This window comes from Petromyzon marinus, chromosome 42 (genome assembly GCF_048934315.1).
Source record: "Petromyzon marinus isolate PM22_M1 ecotype Great Lakes invasive population chromosome 42, UKy_Petmar_22M1.pri1.0, whole genome shotgun sequence".
Lineage (NCBI taxonomy): Eukaryota > Metazoa > Chordata > Hyperoartia > Petromyzontiformes > Petromyzontidae > Petromyzon > Petromyzon marinus.
The window spans coordinates 12,607,721-12,628,198 of NC_133708.1; the positions used below are offsets into that span (position 1 = coordinate 12,607,721).

General features: G+C 51.9%; 1 protein-coding gene across 5 annotated transcripts in view; it reads left to right on the forward strand.

The window, feature by feature from the left end:
- The window catches only part of LOC116951108 (uncharacterized), a 191,394-nt gene that overhangs the window by 25,343 nt on the left and 145,573 nt on the right, over positions 1 to 20,478 (forward strand). For all 5 annotated transcript variants that reach the window (XM_076073536.1, XM_076073537.1, XM_076073538.1 and 2 more), the window contains exons 10-18: positions 4,247 to 4,366; positions 4,853 to 5,011; positions 8,026 to 8,145; positions 11,274 to 11,420; positions 15,881 to 16,000; positions 16,365 to 16,526; positions 17,580 to 17,723; positions 18,308 to 18,454; positions 18,762 to 18,917. In XM_076073536.1, the coding sequence (XP_075929651.1) occupies positions 4,247 to 4,366; positions 4,853 to 5,011; positions 8,026 to 8,145; positions 11,274 to 11,420; positions 15,881 to 16,000; positions 16,365 to 16,526; positions 17,580 to 17,723; positions 18,308 to 18,454; positions 18,762 to 18,917 (1,275 nt within the window). The remainder of the gene's footprint in view (positions 1 to 4,246; positions 4,367 to 4,852; positions 5,012 to 8,025; positions 8,146 to 11,273; positions 11,421 to 15,880; positions 16,001 to 16,364; positions 16,527 to 17,579; positions 17,724 to 18,307; positions 18,455 to 18,761; positions 18,918 to 20,478) is intronic.

A 20,478-nucleotide genomic window follows, 5' to 3' on the forward strand; every position in this document is an offset into this window, starting at 1 on the left:
CCAAAATGGAGCTCTTTGGCATCAACTCAACTCGCCGTGTTTGGAGGAGGAGGTATGCTGCCTATGACCCCAAGAACACCATCCCCACCGTCAAACATGGAGGTGGAAACATTATGCTTTGGGGATGTTTTTCTGCTAAGGGGACAGAACAACTTCACCGCATCAAAGGGACGATGGACGGGGCCATGTACCGTCAAATCTTGGGTGAGAACCTCCTTCCCTCAGCCAAGGCAACAAAGGAGTGGCTCAAGAAGAAGCACATTAAGGTCCTGGAGTGGCCTAGCCAGTCTCCAGACCTAAATCTCATAGAAAATCTGTGGAGGGAGCTGAAGGTTCGAGTTGCCAAACGTCAGCCTCGAAACCTTAATGACTTGGAGAAGATCTGAAAAGAGTGGGACAAAATCCCTCCTGAGATGTGTGCAAACCTGGTGACCAACTACAAGAAACGTCTGACCTCTGTGATTGCCAACAGGGGTTTTGGCACCAAGTACTAAGTCATGTTTTGCAGAAGGGTCAAATACTTATTTCCCTCATTAAAATGCAAATCAATTAATAACATTTTTGACATGCGTTTTTCTGGATTTTTTTGTTGTTATTCTGTCTCTCACTGTTCAAATAAACCTACCATTGAAGTTATAGACTGATCATTTCTTTGTCAGTGGGCAAACGTACAAAATCAACAGGGGATCAAATATTTTTTTTTCCCTCACTGTACATGAACGCTGAACAAACTAAAGACACGAACGCAATGACAAGGAATTAAAAGCGCACGCTTTTAATACAGGCACTGGCACAAATAAATATATCCTAATTCAAGTTCGCGTGTTGGACGGTGGCCAATGTGTGTATGTATGTGCACGCGCGTGTCTGGGTGTGTGTGCGTGGGAGTGTGGGTATGGAGCCTTCGCTCGGAGGTTCGGAGAGCCGTGAGGCGCTGCACGGATGGGTGGTGGTCGCGGGTTGCTGAGGAGATGGAGTCTGCCTCAATGGCCCGCGATCACAAATCTCTATTTAACTTCATCAATAAAGTAACCTGCAGCGCCACACCTATTACCATCATTAGGGGAAAAAAGGTGATCCAATCTCCGACCCCCAGGAACAGGTTTGCAGAAATGCTGAGCATTTCTGTGAGGTCCTGGGGGAGGGAAAATCCCTCGGCCAGGAAAACATCGTGGTACAATGTGAGGATGACCCTGCTGAGGCTGCGGTGCCTCAAATATTGGAAGAAGTCACCCCCTGTGAGTGGCTGGCTGAGGTGCCATCTGTTGAGGAAGTACTGAAGGCGATCCGGAGTCTGAGACCAGGAAAGGCAGCGGGCAGAGATGATCTCCCAAGCGAAATGCTGAGGGAGGGTGGCGTTTATGCACAGACTGCCCTATATGAAATCATAACAACAGTCTGGACAACTGGACGGGTTCTGCAGGATTGGAATGATGCCCTAGTGGTCCCCCTCTTTAAGAAGGGGGACCGCACAGACTGTAACAACTAGAGGGGCATCTCACTCCTCAGTGTGCCGGGAAAGGTCCTGGCAAGGATTATTCAACATCGCCTTGCCAGGCACGCTGAGGAGAGGCTTGCGGAGCCACAATGCGGTTTCATGAAATGGCGGTCCTGCACAGATGCCATATTTTCTGTCCGTCTGCTACAGCAGAGGTGTAGGGAATTCCAGCAAGACCTACATCTCTGCTTTATTGACCTGGTCAAGGCCTATGATACAATCAATAGGCCTGGCCTCTGGGTTGTTCTTCGTGCTTTTGGAGTCCCTGACCCTCTGCTCACGATCATTAAGGACCTTCATGATGGTGAGCGGGCCCGGGTAAAACTACGTGGCCGGGAGTCAGAGCCATTCCCTGTACACCTTGGGGTGCGACAGGGATGTCCTCTGGCTCCCACATTATTTAACATCTATTTTGACCATGTAGTTCGTGAAGCCTTCAATAGCTGTACCGGGGGAATCTCCATATGGTACAGATATAATGGGAGGCTGAACGATGCCCGGGTGCGGTCAAGGGATGGCTCCCTATTGCTCAACCACGTTATGCATGCCGATGATTTGGTAATAGCTGCTCATTCAGAGGAGGAGTTGGAGATGGTGCTGCTGAGACTGGAGCGTGCCACTAAGAGATGGGGCCTTACCATCAGCCCCACCAAAACTAAGCACCTGCCTGGGTATTTTGTACCATTGGACACTCCACACCCACAACTCCCAATCGGTGATGGGGCAGTTGTGGAGAGAGTGGAGAGTTTCCCATACCTGGGCAGTGTGCTTATGACCGGTTCCAGTTTAACAGCAGAGGTCTCACTCCAAATCAGTCGAGCGGCAATATCTTTTCATCGGTTGCATAACGCTGTGTGGAAGCTACCTGGTCTATCTCTCCGCACTAAGCTTCAGGTCTTCTCGGCCACGGTCATTCCATCCCTTCTCTACGCTTGCGAAACGTGGACCCCCCTAATGGAACATCTTCGCTGGTTAGAAACATTTAGGCTAGCCTGCCTACGATCCATCTTGGGTTTAACCAGGCTGGATTGTGTGAGGAGCTCACAAATCCTTGAAAGAGCTGGGCAAGGTCCCATCAGTGAGCTCCTCCGACAGGCAAGGCTGCATTGCCTGGATCATGTAGCCCGCATGCCCAGCCACCGCATGCCGAAACAGCTTTTGTTCGTCTGGATCGAGGGGGTTAAACGGGCGCGGCACGGGCTAGAGAAGAGATGGAGTGATGTAGTACAGGAGGACGTGGAGCTGAGTGGACATGCCGATGACTGGTACCAGCTGTGTCAAGATTGGCCTCTGTGGAGGAGGCTCATGAAGGATGCTACTGGGCAGTTTAGAGGCAGTCGCCCTCCAACAACAACGGAGGGCGGAGGAGCGACGCTCCCAACAACGAACGGAGCGCCGGGTGGCTTAAGCACAGCAGGTTGGCACAGTAAGGGGCACAGGTGGTGCATCAGCCAGTCATCTCAGTCAGTCGACCCGTGGCACCTGGGTCTGCCCCGTGACCTCCTGCCAGCGGGCGTTCGACACTTCACGTGGCCTCAAGGTGCACATGGCCTGGCACAAGCGTCGTGGTGATGTCACCGCCACTTAGTGGCGAATGGCGGTTGTTATGTATGGAGCGGTAGTGTAGCGGTTAGCGCGCTGCGCTACGAACCTGGCGACCCGAGTTCGATTCCCGTTCACGGCCAACACCAGTGACGATTACGTGAACTGGTCCTGGGCCTCCCCTAGGTCGACTCAGCCTCAAATGAGTACCTGGTACGATGTGTAAACATCGCCGCTAGGAAAACAAAGGTGGCCAGTCGTGTTGTGGCCCACCCACCCTCTCGTGTGCCTTGCCGGCCTTTATAGGTGCTCGCGAACACAGTCTGTTAAGGCTATGCGAAGGATCTTTGTTTTTGTGTGTGTGTGGGTGTATGCGGTTTGTGCGGTAAAGCATGTCTCCGTTTGGCATAGTCCACACTGGTCTGCGTCAATAATTGCATTCATTTATTATCAGCATGGAATGTTAAGAATATGTGCGGCAAGAGGCGCCCTCGGCTTGCTTATTGACGCCGCAATGATGATCATCGTGGCCAGTGCCGGATTATCCCAGGAGCAAAAGTAGCTACATAATTTATGCTACAGGCCCCGCACTTTCAAGGGCCCCTCGCTAAATGCCTTCAAGCTATCAATTCCGGTTCGGTGATTCTGCACTTGCTCTATTACTATACTACTATACCACCTTCAACTTTTCTGAACGCCTAGTTGTTTAAGGTTAGCGATTTGTCGCATTATTTGGCTGTATAGAAATTTTAAAAATGACAATTACTTTACAAGTAAAACATTTGTCTTTTCATATTTACGTTTTTTTTGTTAATTTAGGGCCCCTTTACAACACATGCTACAGGCCCCGCACTCGCTTCACCCGGCACTGATCGTGTCGACCGCCCTGGCCGCATCGAAATGTCCAGACACCGAACGTTTCGCACTGTTGGCAGTTAATGACAGGATAATGAGATGGCTCTCTGCCCATCTATTTGGGGAGGGGTCGTAATGGCCGTGCCACACAGCACTCAGCCAGCACCGCTGAGGTCTCGCCCCAGAAACGTGGCCGCTGCCTAATGAATTATAATCAAACCTGCAGCACAGAATACTCCACGCCAAACCACTCGAGTGTAATCCCGGCCACCTTGTTCGCGCCCCCACGTGTGTGTGTGTACATACACAGGCGTGCAAGGGGGAAGACTTTGCCTTTGTGCCTCTTTGCAGGAGACCTCTCGGTGCAGACACGCCTAAGGGTGCTCGACGAAGGCCTCTACTCGCTGAGGGTGACGTGGGACCCTCCCGCGTCTCCCGTGCAGGGATATCGCCTGACGAACTCGCCGCGCGGTAAGACCTCGAACGCACGCGACGTGACGCGGGCTACGTGAACGTCTCCCCGTGAGAGCCTTGGAGCTGTCAGCGCGCAAGCGGCATCCTACGAAGGGCGGCGCGGCACACGAGGGGTGAGGGCAGGGGGGGCAGCACCATGCCCGGCCCACCTTTGCCTCCGGAGCGGTGGTGATTGTTTAACGCATCGCTACCGGGAACTCAATTAAGGCTGAGTTGACCCGGGGGAGGCACAGGGCCGCTTCAGATATTCCGTCACTGTTCTCGGCCGCGAGTGGGAATCGAGCTCAGGTCGCCGCGGTGGTCTTGCCGGCAAGGCTGCTGGCTCCTGCCTTAGGAATGGTGAATTTCCATCACTTGGTGCTGGGTCGCCAAGGGACATGAGCATCGCCCACCGCTCGTGGGTTTTTGCAAAATCGCTTTTCGTTGCTTCGCACGCGGCACCCCACGTGCCCGCACCGAGTCTCACTTGCGCGTCCACAACAGACTCGCGGTTGGGACCCCCGCAAGAGATGAAGCTGGCGCCTGGAGCGACGTCCCACCTGCTGGACGATCTTCGGCCGGACACGGAATACGTGGTCTCCTTGTATGCGCTCGCCACGTCGGGCAACCCCGAGGGAGCGCTCACGGCATCCGGCAGGACCCGTAAGTCGTCGCGGCGCTCGGGGGCGGCCGCCCGGTCCGTGGGGCGCAGAGCGGCCGTGTCGCACGACGCTGAACCCGCCAATGCAAACGACCGCTGCTTTTAACTCGAAATGACAAAGGCTAAACTGATTTTTTTTTATTCCGCCATGTAATTCCCGCTGAGCTTACCCGAGCGAGCGCGACGGTGGTGAGATATACCCACGCTCCTATGGATGGGCGGGTATATGGGCAAGTGTTTACGTAGGTATACAAACGTGTGTGTTAATGAACGCGGACAAATGGGAGTCGGCAGCAGACAGGGCTTAGCAACAACTCGCGTTTGGTGTGCTTGATGCAGACGTCATGGAAGCGAGAGAGAGGCAGATACTCGTCTGCTGTAGGGAGATGTTAACTACCTCGCCTGGTATACAGGAGTTCATGGGTTCGATCCCGACCCTGACACCTGCTGTATATTTGGAGTTTGCGTGTCTCTCTCTCCATCGTGGTCGCGTGGATTGTTCTCGGGGTCTTTCTTTTTTTTCTGTCCACATTTAGAAACATGCGCTTTAGAGCATGTGACGGCAATAAATTTGACAAGTCAAAAAAGAGAGCTATGTAGCTCAGTGGGCCTTACCTGGTAAAATAAAAATAGTATTAACTAGTTAATAGAGCTATATATCTATTTTTCAGAAGCGACCTGGCCACAAATGACAGCTCAACGAAGTGGGTTGTCATCACGTGGACATTTATATCAGCCAAATACTCCAAACGTGATGTTGATTCTAAATGTGGAAGTAAAAAACTGAATACCTGGAGAAAAGCCACATGACCACGGAGAGATAGAGACATGCAAACTCCAAATATACAGCAGGCGTCAGGGTCGGGATCGAACCCATGACCTCCTGTATAAATGGTATCCCTTTCTCTCATAAACCTCTGCTTTATTGTGTTCCACAAGGGCAAACTCACGTCAAGTTTTGGTACAAAACACAATTTCTATGCAGATGATACACAGATTTATATCAGTTTCAGTCAATCTGATATGAATCCAACTTCCACTCCATCTTCCTGTCTGCAGTTGCTAACTGGCTGGCAGCGAATTTTCTTTAAATTAATAACGCTGAAACTGAAGTTCTCATAGTTGGAAAAAAATCATTTGTCTCTAAGCATCGTCAATCCACTGCACGCCTGCTTGACTGATTTCCATATCAGTCAACAGGCAGTCAATCTTGGTTTTATTCTGAACTCTAACCTCTCTTTTACTTCTCACATTTCCTTTATGTGCAAGTCTGCTTATTTTCATCTCCGTAAAATTGTTTTTTATCGTATCCGTAACTGTCTCTCCGATATGGCAGCAAAAACAATCATTCATGCATTTGTTACCTCCAGGCTAGACTATTACAATTCTCTATGATATGGTCTTCCCTTGTCTCTCATCCAAAATGCACATTATGTGAAAAATGCAGCTGCAAGTGAACACACTCGTACCCGTAGGCGTTATTATATGACACCCTTTTAACGATCGCTCCACTGACTACCAAATCAGTCTCGAGCCACTTTCAAGATTGCACTTTTCCTGTTTTGCCCATTTTTCATTGGCTAGCCCCCTGCCCATTTTTCATTGGCTAGCCCCTGCCCATTTTTAATTGGATAGCCCCCTGCCCATTTTTCATTGGCTAGCCCGCTGCCCATTTTTCACCTCTCATTTCAGTTTGTTCCCCACCTCGGGTTCTCCGCTCTTCTTCACTCGAGGTTTGCTGTCCACCCCAAAAATTAAACACACACCAATTTGTGGACGAGCGTTCCCATGTGCAGCCCGAACAGTCTGGAGCACTCTCCCGCTACACATACAACAAATCAAATCAATGAACTTATTAAAATCTGAACGCAAGGCCTATTTATTTGTCCAGGCATGTGCTGGAAAATAGGAATCTCTGTTATGATCCGACTGGCTCGTAACTTTGTGGCCACTCCACCACCCCTCGTTTGAGGGTTCTCCAAAATCTGGTGAAATGTTGGGATTGTTGTCTGGGGTATGGAGACCGAACTGATTTATTTATTTTCTCTGTGGTGATATTGTCTTGTTATGTGTATTTTTTTCTCGTTATTTATGTATTCATTTTCTTGTTTTTGATTTGCTTAGTAGTGGGGTTTTTGTTTTTGTGTCATCTGTGTAAGGAACTGGCTAATTGATGTGCAGCGTTGCGGGATGCAATTGCACGAACGGCGCTCTATAAAATGTAATTATTTTTACCAAGTGAGGCAGTTAACATCTCGCTACCATGGGCGGGTCTCTCTCTCTCTCTCCATCTCTCTCTCTCTCTCCGGGTGGTTCACATTTGTATCAAGCACATCAAAAGCGAGTTGTTGCTAAGTCCCGTGCACTGCCTTGTCTCATATGTACCTTCGTCACCACTCTGCACAGAGCATAGCCTTGCTCCACATCGTATGGATTAGAGGCCCTTCGGAATAGCAAGCCATTGTGCGCCATAGCCACATTACAATTTAAATGTCTTGCAAATCAGAAGGGCATGAGGTCAAACCACAGCCAGCGGTCACCTCATGCCCACAACCCTCCCTGACACTTTTTTTTGGGTTCAATTGTGAACAACAGCCATATCAGACACTCGTACATCTAATCGGCATAATCATTGGTTCACTGCAGCTCAAAAACTGACTCCTACAAGACGTGCGGTGAAGTTAGGAGAAGTCCATGTGCTCGGCATTTGAAGGCCTGGAGACCAGAATCGGTGATTTCACCGACAAGGTGTACAGGGAGGCAGTTCCATACCCGGACGGTACGCATTGACGTGTACGTTCCTGTATCTACGTAACCACTTGCCCATTCTATTCTATTATTTCGGATTCAGCTCCGTGAAATTTCCACCTCTGGCTGTCGAGGGCCACCGATGTGGATGACCACGGGCGCCCCCATGCCTTGCCCTGCGTCGCCCCTTCACGGCGGTCATCTTTTGAACGTTCCGCGAAAACTTTTGCTTCTCTCCTCTCTCTCGTCGTCCTTTTTTGTCCCTCAGTGAGGCTGGAGGGCGTGAGGCGGCTGCTGCTGCAGAACGTGACGACCAACTCGATGAGGGCCTTGTGGGAGCCGCTGCGGGGGGCCACCGGGTACCGGCTCACCTGGGGAGCCACCGAGGGTACGGACGTAGAGGGAGAAACCGCGGCCGTGGGCTGGGAGTGGGGCTGGGATCGGTGAACCGGGATAAGTGAATCGAGATCGGTGAACCGGGAACGTGAACGGTTCACCGGAAGAAAAAAAAGGGTCTGTGACAGGCGCAGCCTTAGGGAGCAGCGAGGGAGCCTTTGTACGACCCGTGGGCTCATGAAACGGGGAGCTAGCGTTGCCCGGGACGCTTTCTTTCTCAAGCCGACGACCTGTGTCTGCACATATCTACCGACCTACTCGCCTACCTGCCTAGCCACCTTGATACCTACATCACTAGCCATGCACCCATTCACCCACCTGTCTACCTGCCTACCTGCCCATTCAAACACCCACCCAATCTACATACCTATGCATTAACGTACCCATTCGCCCAACTGCCTACCCTACCCACTGACCTTCTTCGTTAAGAAACTCAAAACATTCATAAAGAACACTGCCTTAAGAGGAAGACATACAGAAGATAGGTGCCATTTTTTGGAAAATGGCACCTATCTTCACAGCACGTGAATCACGTGACAGAGAACGTTATTAATTAACGCACGCTACCAGCCATGACGTGCGGATGCTGTACTTGGAAATTGGCGACAGAAAACAACGGAACAAAAGCTGAAAATTTCCCCAGGAACGGCAACGAGAGGCTGGAGGGGGAACACGTGGATTACAGAATGGCCGCAAGTCGGAGACGCTAGCGTCAACTGTGAAATGTTCGCCGGTGCTCGAGGGAGAGCGTGCACCTGGGAGGCGCCGTCCACCGAGGAGATGGAGCAGTAAGATCCGCGAGGATCAGCTCGTCAACAACGTACGAACGTCGGCCGTCACGCTGCATACGAGCTGTGCGGACGTGCCAACGCAAGTCCTCGCACGCGCGTGTGCTGATCGTGGACTTGTGCGCTCACGCACCCCTCCATTGGACATATTCCTGAGATCAAAGGCAGCTATGGTTTAGGGATGGGGGTGGGGGTGGGCAGGGGGGGGGGGGGGCTTCTGCGTCTCAGGTTTTTTTGCTGATCAGCCCTTGACAAATCGTTCTCTAACATCGTAATCCCAGCCTCCACGACCTTGACAGCTGTTCCCTCTCGTGAGACACGAGCGCTGCGTTTCATCGGCGGTGGCAGGGGGGTGGTGGGGGAGCGGGCGTAATGGGCAGATGTTTTCTCTTCTCTCCCTGCGCCCATTTGCTCCGCCTATTTGGGCCCTCTGCTGTGCCACGCAAGCGCGTGTGCCCGCGGCGTTATTTCCTGCCACCGCCCCCCACCCCCTCCCACAGATTTGGCGTTGACCGTCCCAGGTGGCTCGGCGGTGTAGCGAGCTGCTCGGCATGGGATGAAATGTAAAGAGCCAAACGTAAGCAGTGGAGATGTGCTGCTGTCGCCGACTCGGTCGAGAGGGTTGATGGAAGAAGAAAAAAACCCCATCGGCATCAACACCAACAGCAAACGGCACAACACGAATGCCATCCGGCGCACGAGCAGCAACTCTCCCCCAACAGTGTGGCCGATGCTTCCGCTCAAGGGGCTGGTGGCTCTCATCCCACCGGTGGGCAGGGAAAATGCTGCTGCTCGCTGCTCGCTGTTCTCTGCAGTGAATCGTTGTTCGCGATGGACAGCCGAAAAAAAATAAGTCGAGTCGGTAGAGTGAGCCGCCAGCAATCGGGAGGTTTGCGAGTTCCAATCCCGGTTGAGGGCTGACTCGGCCCATCAAACCCAAAAGAGTTGAAAGAAATTAGTACCTTAAAACATTGGTTTTTCGTAGCCAATACTATGATGCTTATTAACTTTTTGGGTTATGACCTAACCCAAAATTAATTATCGATCAAAACGAGTACCACAGTTGCCGACTGCTGTCCAGCAGCGGCAACTGCGGTGGACAGTTATCGCACACGCTGCCGTCGAGCACATACACACGGCGCCTGTGCCGGCAGGGCGGAGGAACTGGGGCAAGGGTCACGGAAGACCTCATCGGGAACCCCTGGAACCCGCTCGTGGGTTAGAGAAGGGAGGCGCGGCCAGGGCGGAGCCAGGCCGCGCCGAGGAGGATAAAAGCAGCGGAGAGCGGGAGCTCCGGGCTGCCGATTCCGGGGAGTGGACTCGTCTCGTCGTCGCCGCCGTCTTCGCCGCCTTCGTGGCTGCCGCCTTCACTAGATCATTGCGCGGCCGGAGAGTTGTTGGCTGTCTCAGTCGACGCCGTCAGTGCTACACGGTCAGGGTTGTGTCTAGGCTAGGCGACACGACTAGGGAGAAGCGAGGGCGAACCTGTTCACCTGAAGGTGTTGAATAAAGAAGGTGCCTCTTCAAGAATCCCGTCTCCCGCTCCGTCGACACTACACATGTATCTACGTTGAGTTTCTTTCGCACCGTACATAGCCAACCATGCCCAAACCAGCGGAGAGACCCGTCCTCAATAATAGTAAGGTGGTAAAGTCTCCGACTGGCTCCAAGCCCTAAGCAGGAGATGATCGCCAGCGCCTCAATGCTCGCCGCAGCAGGATATCGCATCGCTCCACTTTGACGAGACCGGTATGGACAGCGCGTTGCGTTGTTACGCCTCTGCAGGCCTCTACACGCTTGATCGTTTGTGATGCGTTGGTCGCATGTCGACTGTAAGTTGCACGCTGTTGGCATGTTCATTGCGCACTGGTCGTGCGTATGCACGTGGAACTTCTTTCGCGCCATACGTAGCCAACCGTGCTAATCGGAGGTTGCGCGGGAAGGACAACAAACTAAACACAAGAAGCAGTTGTAAAGAAATTAGTTTTCAGTTGTATGTCAATGGCATGTTGATAGCGTGCCGATAGCATGGTCGTTGTATATCAGTAACATATAGGTACCATATTAGTTGTATGGCATCAGCACATTGGTAGGATGTTGTTTACGTGTCAGTAGCACGGTGTTAGTATATCGGTATCACATTGGGCACAATGTTATTAGCATGTTGTTTTGTATGCGACGACGATATTGCGAGCAAGCTGTTTGTATGCCGGAATCATTTTGGCGCGGCGTGTTGTTTGCTTGTCGCGAGCGTTTTGTCGTATTGGCAGCATGCATCGTCACCGAGTCCTTCTACCCCCGTGTCGCTCTGCTCTGCTGCTGCTGTGAGCAGGAGGGGATAGGCAGAGCGTGACCGTCGATGGCTCCTACTCCACCTTCCTCTTGCCGGGCATGAGCACCGGCAGTGAATACCAAGTGTCCATCAACCCCGTGTACGGCAGCGTGGAGGGGCCCGTGGTGACGGCGAGCGCAACCACGCGTGAGTGACCTCGCGCAGCCGCCACGCAGATCAAAAGACAAAGGTGTCCCCTGCCCCGTATAGCCTTCACAGACTGTTGGGGCAAGTGCTTTTCGCGAGGAGCACCGACTGAGGTCGGCACTGCACACGAGGGGATGGGTAGCCAGCTCCACGGCCGGATACACACACACACACCCCTATCGACACACACACGAAGAAGACACGTTCAATTTGCTCGTAATACAGACCCAAATACAACAACAACCGCCATTCGCCACTAAGTGGCGGTGACGCTTGTGCTAGGCTACGTGCACGTTGAGGCCACGTGAAGTATCGAATGCCCATCGGCAGGAGGTCACGGGGCAGACCCAGCAGGTGCCACGGGTCGACTGACTGGATGGTTGTGAAGGGCTGGTAACCCCTCCACCTTCAATCAATTACCACTAAACAACAAAAAATAAATATCCAGACCAAAATACACATACATACAAGCACACCCGTTAAAAAAATACTTTCATATACAAAGATTCCCTCCAATAGCCTTAACACACTGTTGGGGAAAGTGGTATTCACGAGTACCACCTACGAAGGCCGGAATGGTACACGAGGCTGAGTCGACCTAGAGGAGGACCAGACCATGCAATCGCGACCTGTATTGTTGGCCGTGAGGTGGGAATCGAAGTCGGGTCGCCGGGTTCGTAGCACAGCGCGCTAACCACTGCGCCACGTGTCCAGGCACGCACTTGTCATGCACACGTGTGCACTCTACGCATGGTACTTTCACGATGCGGAGGACTGTAAGCACTGCGCACAATGCCTGCATACAATCATACATGGAGACGTAATGATTGATCGTCATCATACGTGATGTCATGCGCGCACACACGCACACCCACACGCACGCACGCACACATGGCCGGCAAGCACACGGCGCGATGCATTCTTCATTAATGAAAAGCATGGCTGGCCCCCCGAGCACATGGTCCCTGGTCCCTGCACCGACGCTGCCGGCACGCACACGTTGCGCTCCGCACAAGTTGAGCGTGGGACACGCGCTGACGCACGCTCGCGTCTGTGATCGCGAGAGTGCGTGCGTGCACACGTGCGTGACCGGCGATGCCCACCCATGGTACGTGCACCTACGCATGGGGGCGCCGCAGCGGCGAGATGTTAACTACCTCGCTTCATATACGGAAGGTCGTGGGTTCGATTGGAGTTTGCGTGTCTCTCTCTCCCCGTGGTCGCCGTGGATTTTTCTCCGGGTCCTTCGGTATTTCCCCTCCACATTTTGAAACGTTTCGAGCATTTGGCTGCCGTAGGGGGGTGGCGCAGGGGGGATCGGGGTCCCTAGGCCTAGACGTTTAACATGACTCAAAACAATTAATGCGTTTGCCGAGTTTCATGAGTCCTGGGCGCCTGTGTGGTGTTGTGTACGTACGTACGTTCAACTCTTTTTGCACCGTACGCAGTGCCAGATTAAGCTAGTGCGGGGCCTATAGCATATGTCATTAAGGGGCCCGAAATAAAAAAAAATAACACTTAAATATTAAACACACGCATTTTTTACTTGCATAGTAAAGTAATTGGATTTTTTCATTTGCTATACAGCCAGATAATACGACAAATCGCTCACCTTAAACACCCAGTCGTTCATAAAAGTTGAAGGCGGTGTAGTACTATAGTAGAGCAAGTGCAGAATCACTGAACCGGAACTGATAGCTTGAAAGCATTTAACACGAGGCCCTTGAAAGTGTGGGGGCCCGTAGCAACACATGTAGCTACTTTTGCTACTGAAATAATCCGGCACTGCACACGTGGCATTACTGTAGAGAAAATCCATCCCCCCTGTTTCACACGAGTCACTTCACACACACCACACAGATTGGACCCGGTCAAACATTACTCGGGGCGGTGGAGTAAAATCATCTGCACTTTATTACTCGTCACATCGCAATTCGTTTGGTCTCAACGTTAAGAATCTAGGAGGCATGTCACCGGCAGACAGGGATACAGGTCACACATTGATTTCATCTGATCAAAGAACGTATTCCCACGGCTGTGTGCGAATCTTTTGAGCAGCATTGCAGGATTTTTTACGGATTTTATTTATTTAGTAAAAATTAACTGCGGAATTAACAACCCTTTGTGCCGTTGCCGACATATCCTTGTTGGTGTGCTCTCGAGAGCTCGGCATTTTCTTCTCACGGTTGCCCAAGCCCAACAGCGTGATTCCATTCTCTCAGTGGAACACGATCCCTCGAACGGGGATCGTGGGATCAAAGGCCCGCTTCCCATCTGTCCTCATTGTCCCAGGATCAAACCTCTTGTTGACGCTGCTGTCCTGGGGATTCTGGTGGTGATGTATGTTGAACTCCCCTCGCACCGTACGTAGCCAACCGTGCTCTTCAGAGGTGCATGGTGTGGTTGATGGCGGTGATGATGGTGATGGCAGTGATGTATGTTGAACTCCCTTGGCAACGTACGTAGCCAACCGTGCTCTTCGGAGGTGTATGGTGTGGTGGTGATGGTGGTAGTGACATGGCGAGGCACCCCGTGTAAAGGTGGCTCCAGTAAGCCGGGTCTCTCCGTGAGCACCCACCCAAATGATCGAGAGGGACGGCGGCGAGAGACGGCGCCTCCTCCTCGGTAGCTCAGCTCGGGACGGTGCGCTCCGAGTTACTCAACTACGAGGATCCTGGTTCCGGGTTGGCCCCCTTACAGAATCTAGAACCATCGTGTCCCCCCTCCTCCCCCGTTAGAGAGAGAGGCACAAGACGCCTCTCTCTCAGGGCCTCCACTGGAAGGACCTCAAGAGACCTACACCTCGACTAAGAAACGCAAACCGCATTAATCCGACTGCCACTGCCGGGAGAGATCGAACTGGCGATGCTGTAAGTTGCGAGTCGAGTGTGGTACCCATCACACCACGGCAGTAGGGCTGAACGATTAATCGATTTCAAATCGAAATCGCAATTTGAAACAATGCGATTAGCAAATTGCAAGAGCTGCGATTTATTGCGATTTGAAAAGTCCTATTACTTATTGGAGTTATTAAATTTATTATTATTATAACTTTATTTATTTAACTTAACAATTGTTCTATGTTTGATTGTTCTATTTCGATTAAACCATTTTAATAAAAACATGTTGGAAGCAATTCATTAATTTTAAGTTCTCATCCTTGCATTAGAATATATAGAGCAGTTCATATATTGATGGTATCATGTGGTAATGCTCCATCACGTGTTTTAAATCTATTACACAGTAAATATTGAACTGAAGCTTGACTTAATTTTTTTTTACCGCAATCGCAACATCTATCAGAAAAATCTCAATTAAAGATTTTCCCCAAATCGTTCAGCCCGACACGGCATCATCTCCGGCAGGAGTCAAAAAGCTGTCTCCCTGGTCAGGCAAGCGTGGGGAGGAGGACCTCAACTGACCATCCTGGCCCAGGTGGTGTCAATTCTACACGAATACGGCGGATGGCAGTCTAGCCTTAGGACGAGCCTAACCTAATCCCCGCGATTAACAACGTCGTGTTTTTTTATCACCCCCCCACCCCCTCCTATAATCGCAGTGGCACACTGCGTGTTTGGGTTTCACGAATCACAAACACAAATTCGCCGCAAATTGTCCACGAACCGGTTGTGCATGAGGCCTCGTCCCAGACCATGGCGACCAGACGCTGGCTCCGGCTGTTTTCTCCCCGCCGGTTTTTTACACCTCGTGCTGAGCAGCCATCCGCACACGTGCCCTCCACGTGCCCGCGCTCTGGACGGGAGGCCCAATGTCGAGATATACTGTATGTTCATTCATACAGTGGTCGCCGATACCCCCAAAGCAGAGGCCACTGAGACACCGCCAGAGCTGCGCGCTTTGAAATCCACATTGGGAACGGATTTCTTTGAGGACCGCTTTTTTGTGCTTGGTTTGTTGCGCCCTTCCTCGCGGCACTTCTGATGTAGTACGGCTGGATATACGTACGGCGCGAAAGAAGTTCAACGTACATACGCTCGTACAAAACACCACTCCAGTGCCCAGCACTCGGGGAACTTTGGAAAAATGTGTGGGCCTAGGGGCTTCGCTCCCCCACCTCGCCCCTTCCCCACACCGCTGGATGAAAGCCCAATATCGAGATGTGTTTTTTTTCCCCCCAAAACTTTTCTTTCGTTAATTAGCAGTTTTATTTTATTGTTCGACTGCCGTCCATACGCATTGGCGATGTCACCGCGTGACGTGAAGACGATTTTCATTCGGCGATAAACAAAACAAAATTTGAGATCGCGTGGGGAGGGGCGGTCAGGAGAAACTGGACGGGCCGTCGGCGTCACGAGACCCGTGGGACGAGATGGCGATAGCTCTGGGGCAGACTTTCGCCCAGCGGCAAATAGATCGTAGCGAGCGACACGATGATGATGACGACGACGTTGATGATGATGATGTGTTTATTGCTTTTGTGTGTGTGGGGGGGGGGGCAGTGTCGTCAGGCGTGGTGCAGGACCTGCGCGTAACCAGAGTCACCTCGAGCTCTCTGCGCCTGGCGTGGACGTCTCTGCCCGGTGCCACGGGCTACAGCCTCATTTGGGGGCCCACCAACGGTGGGTCGGCCGTCAGAGCGAGGGCAAAATGTCAAAGGTCAAACCACGTGCACGCGTGGGGGTCAAGGTCGACATCGAAAGGTCACCCAACAAAGGGAAATATGGCGTCCCCGTAAAACGAATACGGCAGCAGCGGCAGCGGCAACAGCAGCAACAAGGCGCGATGTGAATTTGCTTCGCGTCTGAATGCAATCGCATCTCAAGGCACTCAACAGCAACAAAATAAATGTGGGATGCAGTTGTTGGTTTGGGGGGGGGGGGTTAGGCCGTGCAACGATATGACCAAATTTGTGTTGACGACGTGATTGCAGGAGGCCAGGCTGTTGACGATGATGAGTGATCACGAGTAACGATGTGAATGCAGGAGGCCAGGCTGGCCGGCGCCGCTCCCAGCAAGTGGTACTGCCCGGCACGGCCTCCAGCCACGAGCTGCTGGGCCTCTCTCGCGACACGGAGTACGTGCTCACCCTGCATGCCACCTTTGGCGAGACCCAAGGGCCCGGCTCCCCCACCACGGCCCGCACCGGTGAGCTCAGCCCCTTACTCCACCCCACTGCCTGTAGCCTCAGCGTCGTCCATCCGCTCACTGGGTGACCGCCGTGGCGAGATGTTAACTACCTCGCCTGGTGTGCAGGAGGTCGTTCGATCCCGACCCTGACATTTGCTATATAATCGGAGTTTCCATGTCTCTCTCTCTCTGCGTGGTCATGTGGATTTTTCTATGGGTCCTCCGGTTTTTCCCACCGCACCTCCAATCAGCGTGGTTGGCTACGTATGGTGCGAAAGAAGTTCAACATACACATAGAGTATCTGGCTGCTATAAATTTCCACGTGATAAGCCACATCGTTGAGCTATCATTTGTGGCCAGGCCGCTACTGCAAAAAAAGAGCGATAGAGCTCAGTGGGCCTTACCTGTTAAAATAAAAAAAAAATTAGTTTCGTTTAGTTCTATTGAACGAGGGCCCTCTTTGTGCCATAGCCTGCGACGGTTGCTATGGGGAGTGTCTGACCCTGACAGAGAAATGTGGAATTTGTTCAACCACCAGCTCAGGAGCTGCTAAATGCAGATGAGTGCCAATTCGTGCTCTTTTCTTGTTGAGTAACGATGATAAACATTTATAGAACGTTGAAAATTGAAATCCCAGTTTGGCAGTCGGTTTAGGCCAATATCATCATCTTCGTCAGCACCACGAATCATACTCATCAATAATCATCATTGACTTTGCAATCATTATATTCGCTATCAATATCAACATACTAATCATCAATTTTATAGTGATCATCATCCCTTAGGAGTCGATGAAATTAGTGCCACATTGTAGGATGTCAACAATGGTCATTGTTGACTTTTAGTTTATTGACCATCCCCCCGCACCTTCGATTATCACGGTTGGTTACGTATGGTGCGAAGGAAGTTCAACGCACATACACGTATGAGGGAGGTGGAAGCCAGGGGCCGATGCTGTTTGCCTGAGCGATGAGGCATCGGTTCTCTCCGTTTTCACGGCTCCGTCCGTTGAACCTCTGCTTCTGCTGCCCCCCCCCCGCCACGCGCTTCTCTCTCCCGCGCTCTCCCAGTCACCGCGGATGATGCGGAGGCGTCGCTCCCGCTGTCGGTGTCGGACCTGCGCGTGTTGGAGGTGAAGAGAAGCAGCGTTCGCATTGGGTGGAGCGGCGTCTCACGAGCCACGGGCTACCGGATCACGTGGGGCCCGGCCTCCGGTGAGAGATTCGCGATGATGCCACGGGGCCCCGTCGCAGGATCGCTGCCGTCTCCGTCGCCGTTAAATGTCATTGCGACGATGAACGATTTGGTTTTGCACGTAGGCTTTCGCGACCAATGTTATCCATGATAGAGGTTTTTTGGTAGATCGCGCAAATATAAGTGTGTCGTTAAACCCGCCACCACCTGCCACAGCCAATTTTGTAAGTTTTGCTACGTAAACAAAACATGGAAATTCTTCACTAGTTCAGCAAACAGCATCGGGTCATCCTCAGAGCAGCAGCAGCAGCAACAGAAGCAGCGGCTTTTAGCTAGCCATTGAAACAAAGACCGCAAGTCACCGCATCGCACGCTTTCTGATGCGCTTCTGCGGCCGTCTGGAACGCTCTTCCTTTCCGAAATTAGAAAGCCACTGGAGCCACTGGAGCCACGGGAGCACTTTCAAATCTATATTGAAAACGAACTTCTTTAGAACTGCTTGTTGTGTTTATGTTGTCCTTCCCCCGCGCCTCCGATTAGCACGGTTGGCTACGTAGGGCGCGAAAGAAGTTCAGCATACCTGCAACACATTGTGGCTTTGCAGGCGGAGCGGAGCTGGTGCGCATGGTGCGCCCCAAGGTCACGTCGTACGCCATCGACGGCCTGCAGGAGGCGACCGCGTACACCGTCGGGGTGACGGCAATGGCGGGCCGGAGGGAGGGCGCTTTGGTCACCATCACCGTCACCACAGGCACGGCCCCCCGCACTCGCCCACATAGCCTGTTGTGGTTTTTTTTCACGATTTCGATACCGGAGACGTAACTACTCGACCCGAGCTAGTGATGCCTTCATATTTACGTTGCCGTTGATGATTGATCGGTCGTGATGATGATGACGCCATTGCTTCTGATGATGTTTATGATGATCATTGATACGAATGATTCTGACGGTGCTGCTGTTATCGCTGCTGTCGTTGCCACGCCTGCTCTCCATCGCGATCACTGATCGCTGCTGCCAATGGCGATGGTGATGATGACGGCAACGATGACTCAACCCAGGTACAGGTGAACGCCTGGATGTGCCGTCGCAAGGATCAGACGTTGGTTCAGTTCGGAACCTCCGGATTGTGGACAGCGGGAGCCAGTATTTGCGAGTGAGCTGGACCAGACTGGCCCAGGTTTCTGGCTACAGGCTCAGCTGGAGAATTACAGACGGTAAAACATGCACAGTGGCTGGTTCCCCAAAGGAGCGACTGCACCGTAAAAAATTGAAATCAAAGCTTTTGTCTCATTGTTGACACCGGGGTGAGAACTCATTTTACTATAGCAGCCCTGGGGTCGCCGAAATTAAAAGTGCAGGAATGCCCGCCCACCTATAACGCTGTTTTCTCATAACGCTCTTTGCCCTGAAGGTAACTTCCTGCCCGGATCAGCCCATATATGGAAGTGGGCGAGGCCTTTGCCTTTAGGGGGCGCGTCTCTGCCCATGTTATAATGGCCTTCTATAGCTGCCGTTTTGTATATATAGTGCTCCATTTACCAGGAACGCATCCTGAGCGCTATAGTTAGGTGTGCCTGGAACAAAACATACAGTAGATCACAGCAATGAAGCGAGCGGATCATCATAGCAAAAGTAACCAACGTCTCGTGGTAAATGGAAACTTGTGCAACCGTAAAGCGGCGTTCAACAATAAACTCACAAGTACCTTGAGTCGGCTCGGGTAGATTAATAATTGTTTGTCGACTGATCGTAGGAAAATTCCAGTTAGGTTAAGGAAACATTAAACGGACATAGCCCGACTGTTCTAATATGTAAACAAGACGAGGCTACGTGAGTCAAACGCATCACCCTGTCGTTGCTCGGATCATCGTGACGATGCTCGCACGTTCGGGTACGTGTGAAGGTCATTTGTCCGGAGAAGGCGGTCAAGGTGTGTCGCGGAAACAAAATAAAAAAGCTGAAACTTGGGACGAAGAACACGGTCAGGTCCGAGACGTCTGATAACCACACGTTCACTCGTCGTGCGTCAGCTGTTTTCCCGACGTCTCATTTCCTCGGCGCAGTCTGAACGTGAGAGGGGGGAGCGCTCGGGGGGGAGGGGTGGGGATTAAACTAAAACTATTTTTATTTTACCAGGTAAAGCCCATTGAGCCGTCTAGCTCTTTTTCAGAAGCGACCTGGCTTTCACAAATGACAGCTCAACGAGACACTTACCATCGCGTGGAAATTTGTAGCAGCCAAATACTCTAAATGCGTGTCGTTTCTAAATGTGGAGGGAAAAACCGGAGGACCCGAGAGAAAAAATCCACGCGACCACGGGGAGAGAGACACGCAAACTCCAAATATACAGCAGCAGGCGTCAGGGTTGGGATCGAACCCACGACCTCCTGTACACCAGGCGAGGTAGTTAACATCTCACCACCACGTGCTGGGTGGTGGCGGTAGCCATGAGAACCCTCTACGCCTGTGTTTCTTAAGCGGGAGATCAAAGTCTTTTTCCTTGAGGGAGGTTTCTTTGAGTGGTCCCTTTGTGTGACTTTGGTCAAATTAAAGTATCTGCAGGCCCCAGGAAATCCAGTGGTTTATGTCGTCAGATTGAGTCTTAAACACCGGCGGTGCGACAATGCGTTGCCCCTGACCAATTCACCAGGAATTCACGCACGCGATCTCACCATATTTTTCGGAGGTTAAGCAAGGCTGTGCCTGCATACTGCTCGGACTACCATGCATGATGGGTGTTATCGGTTATACACCGGGGCATTGGAGAGTTCAGTG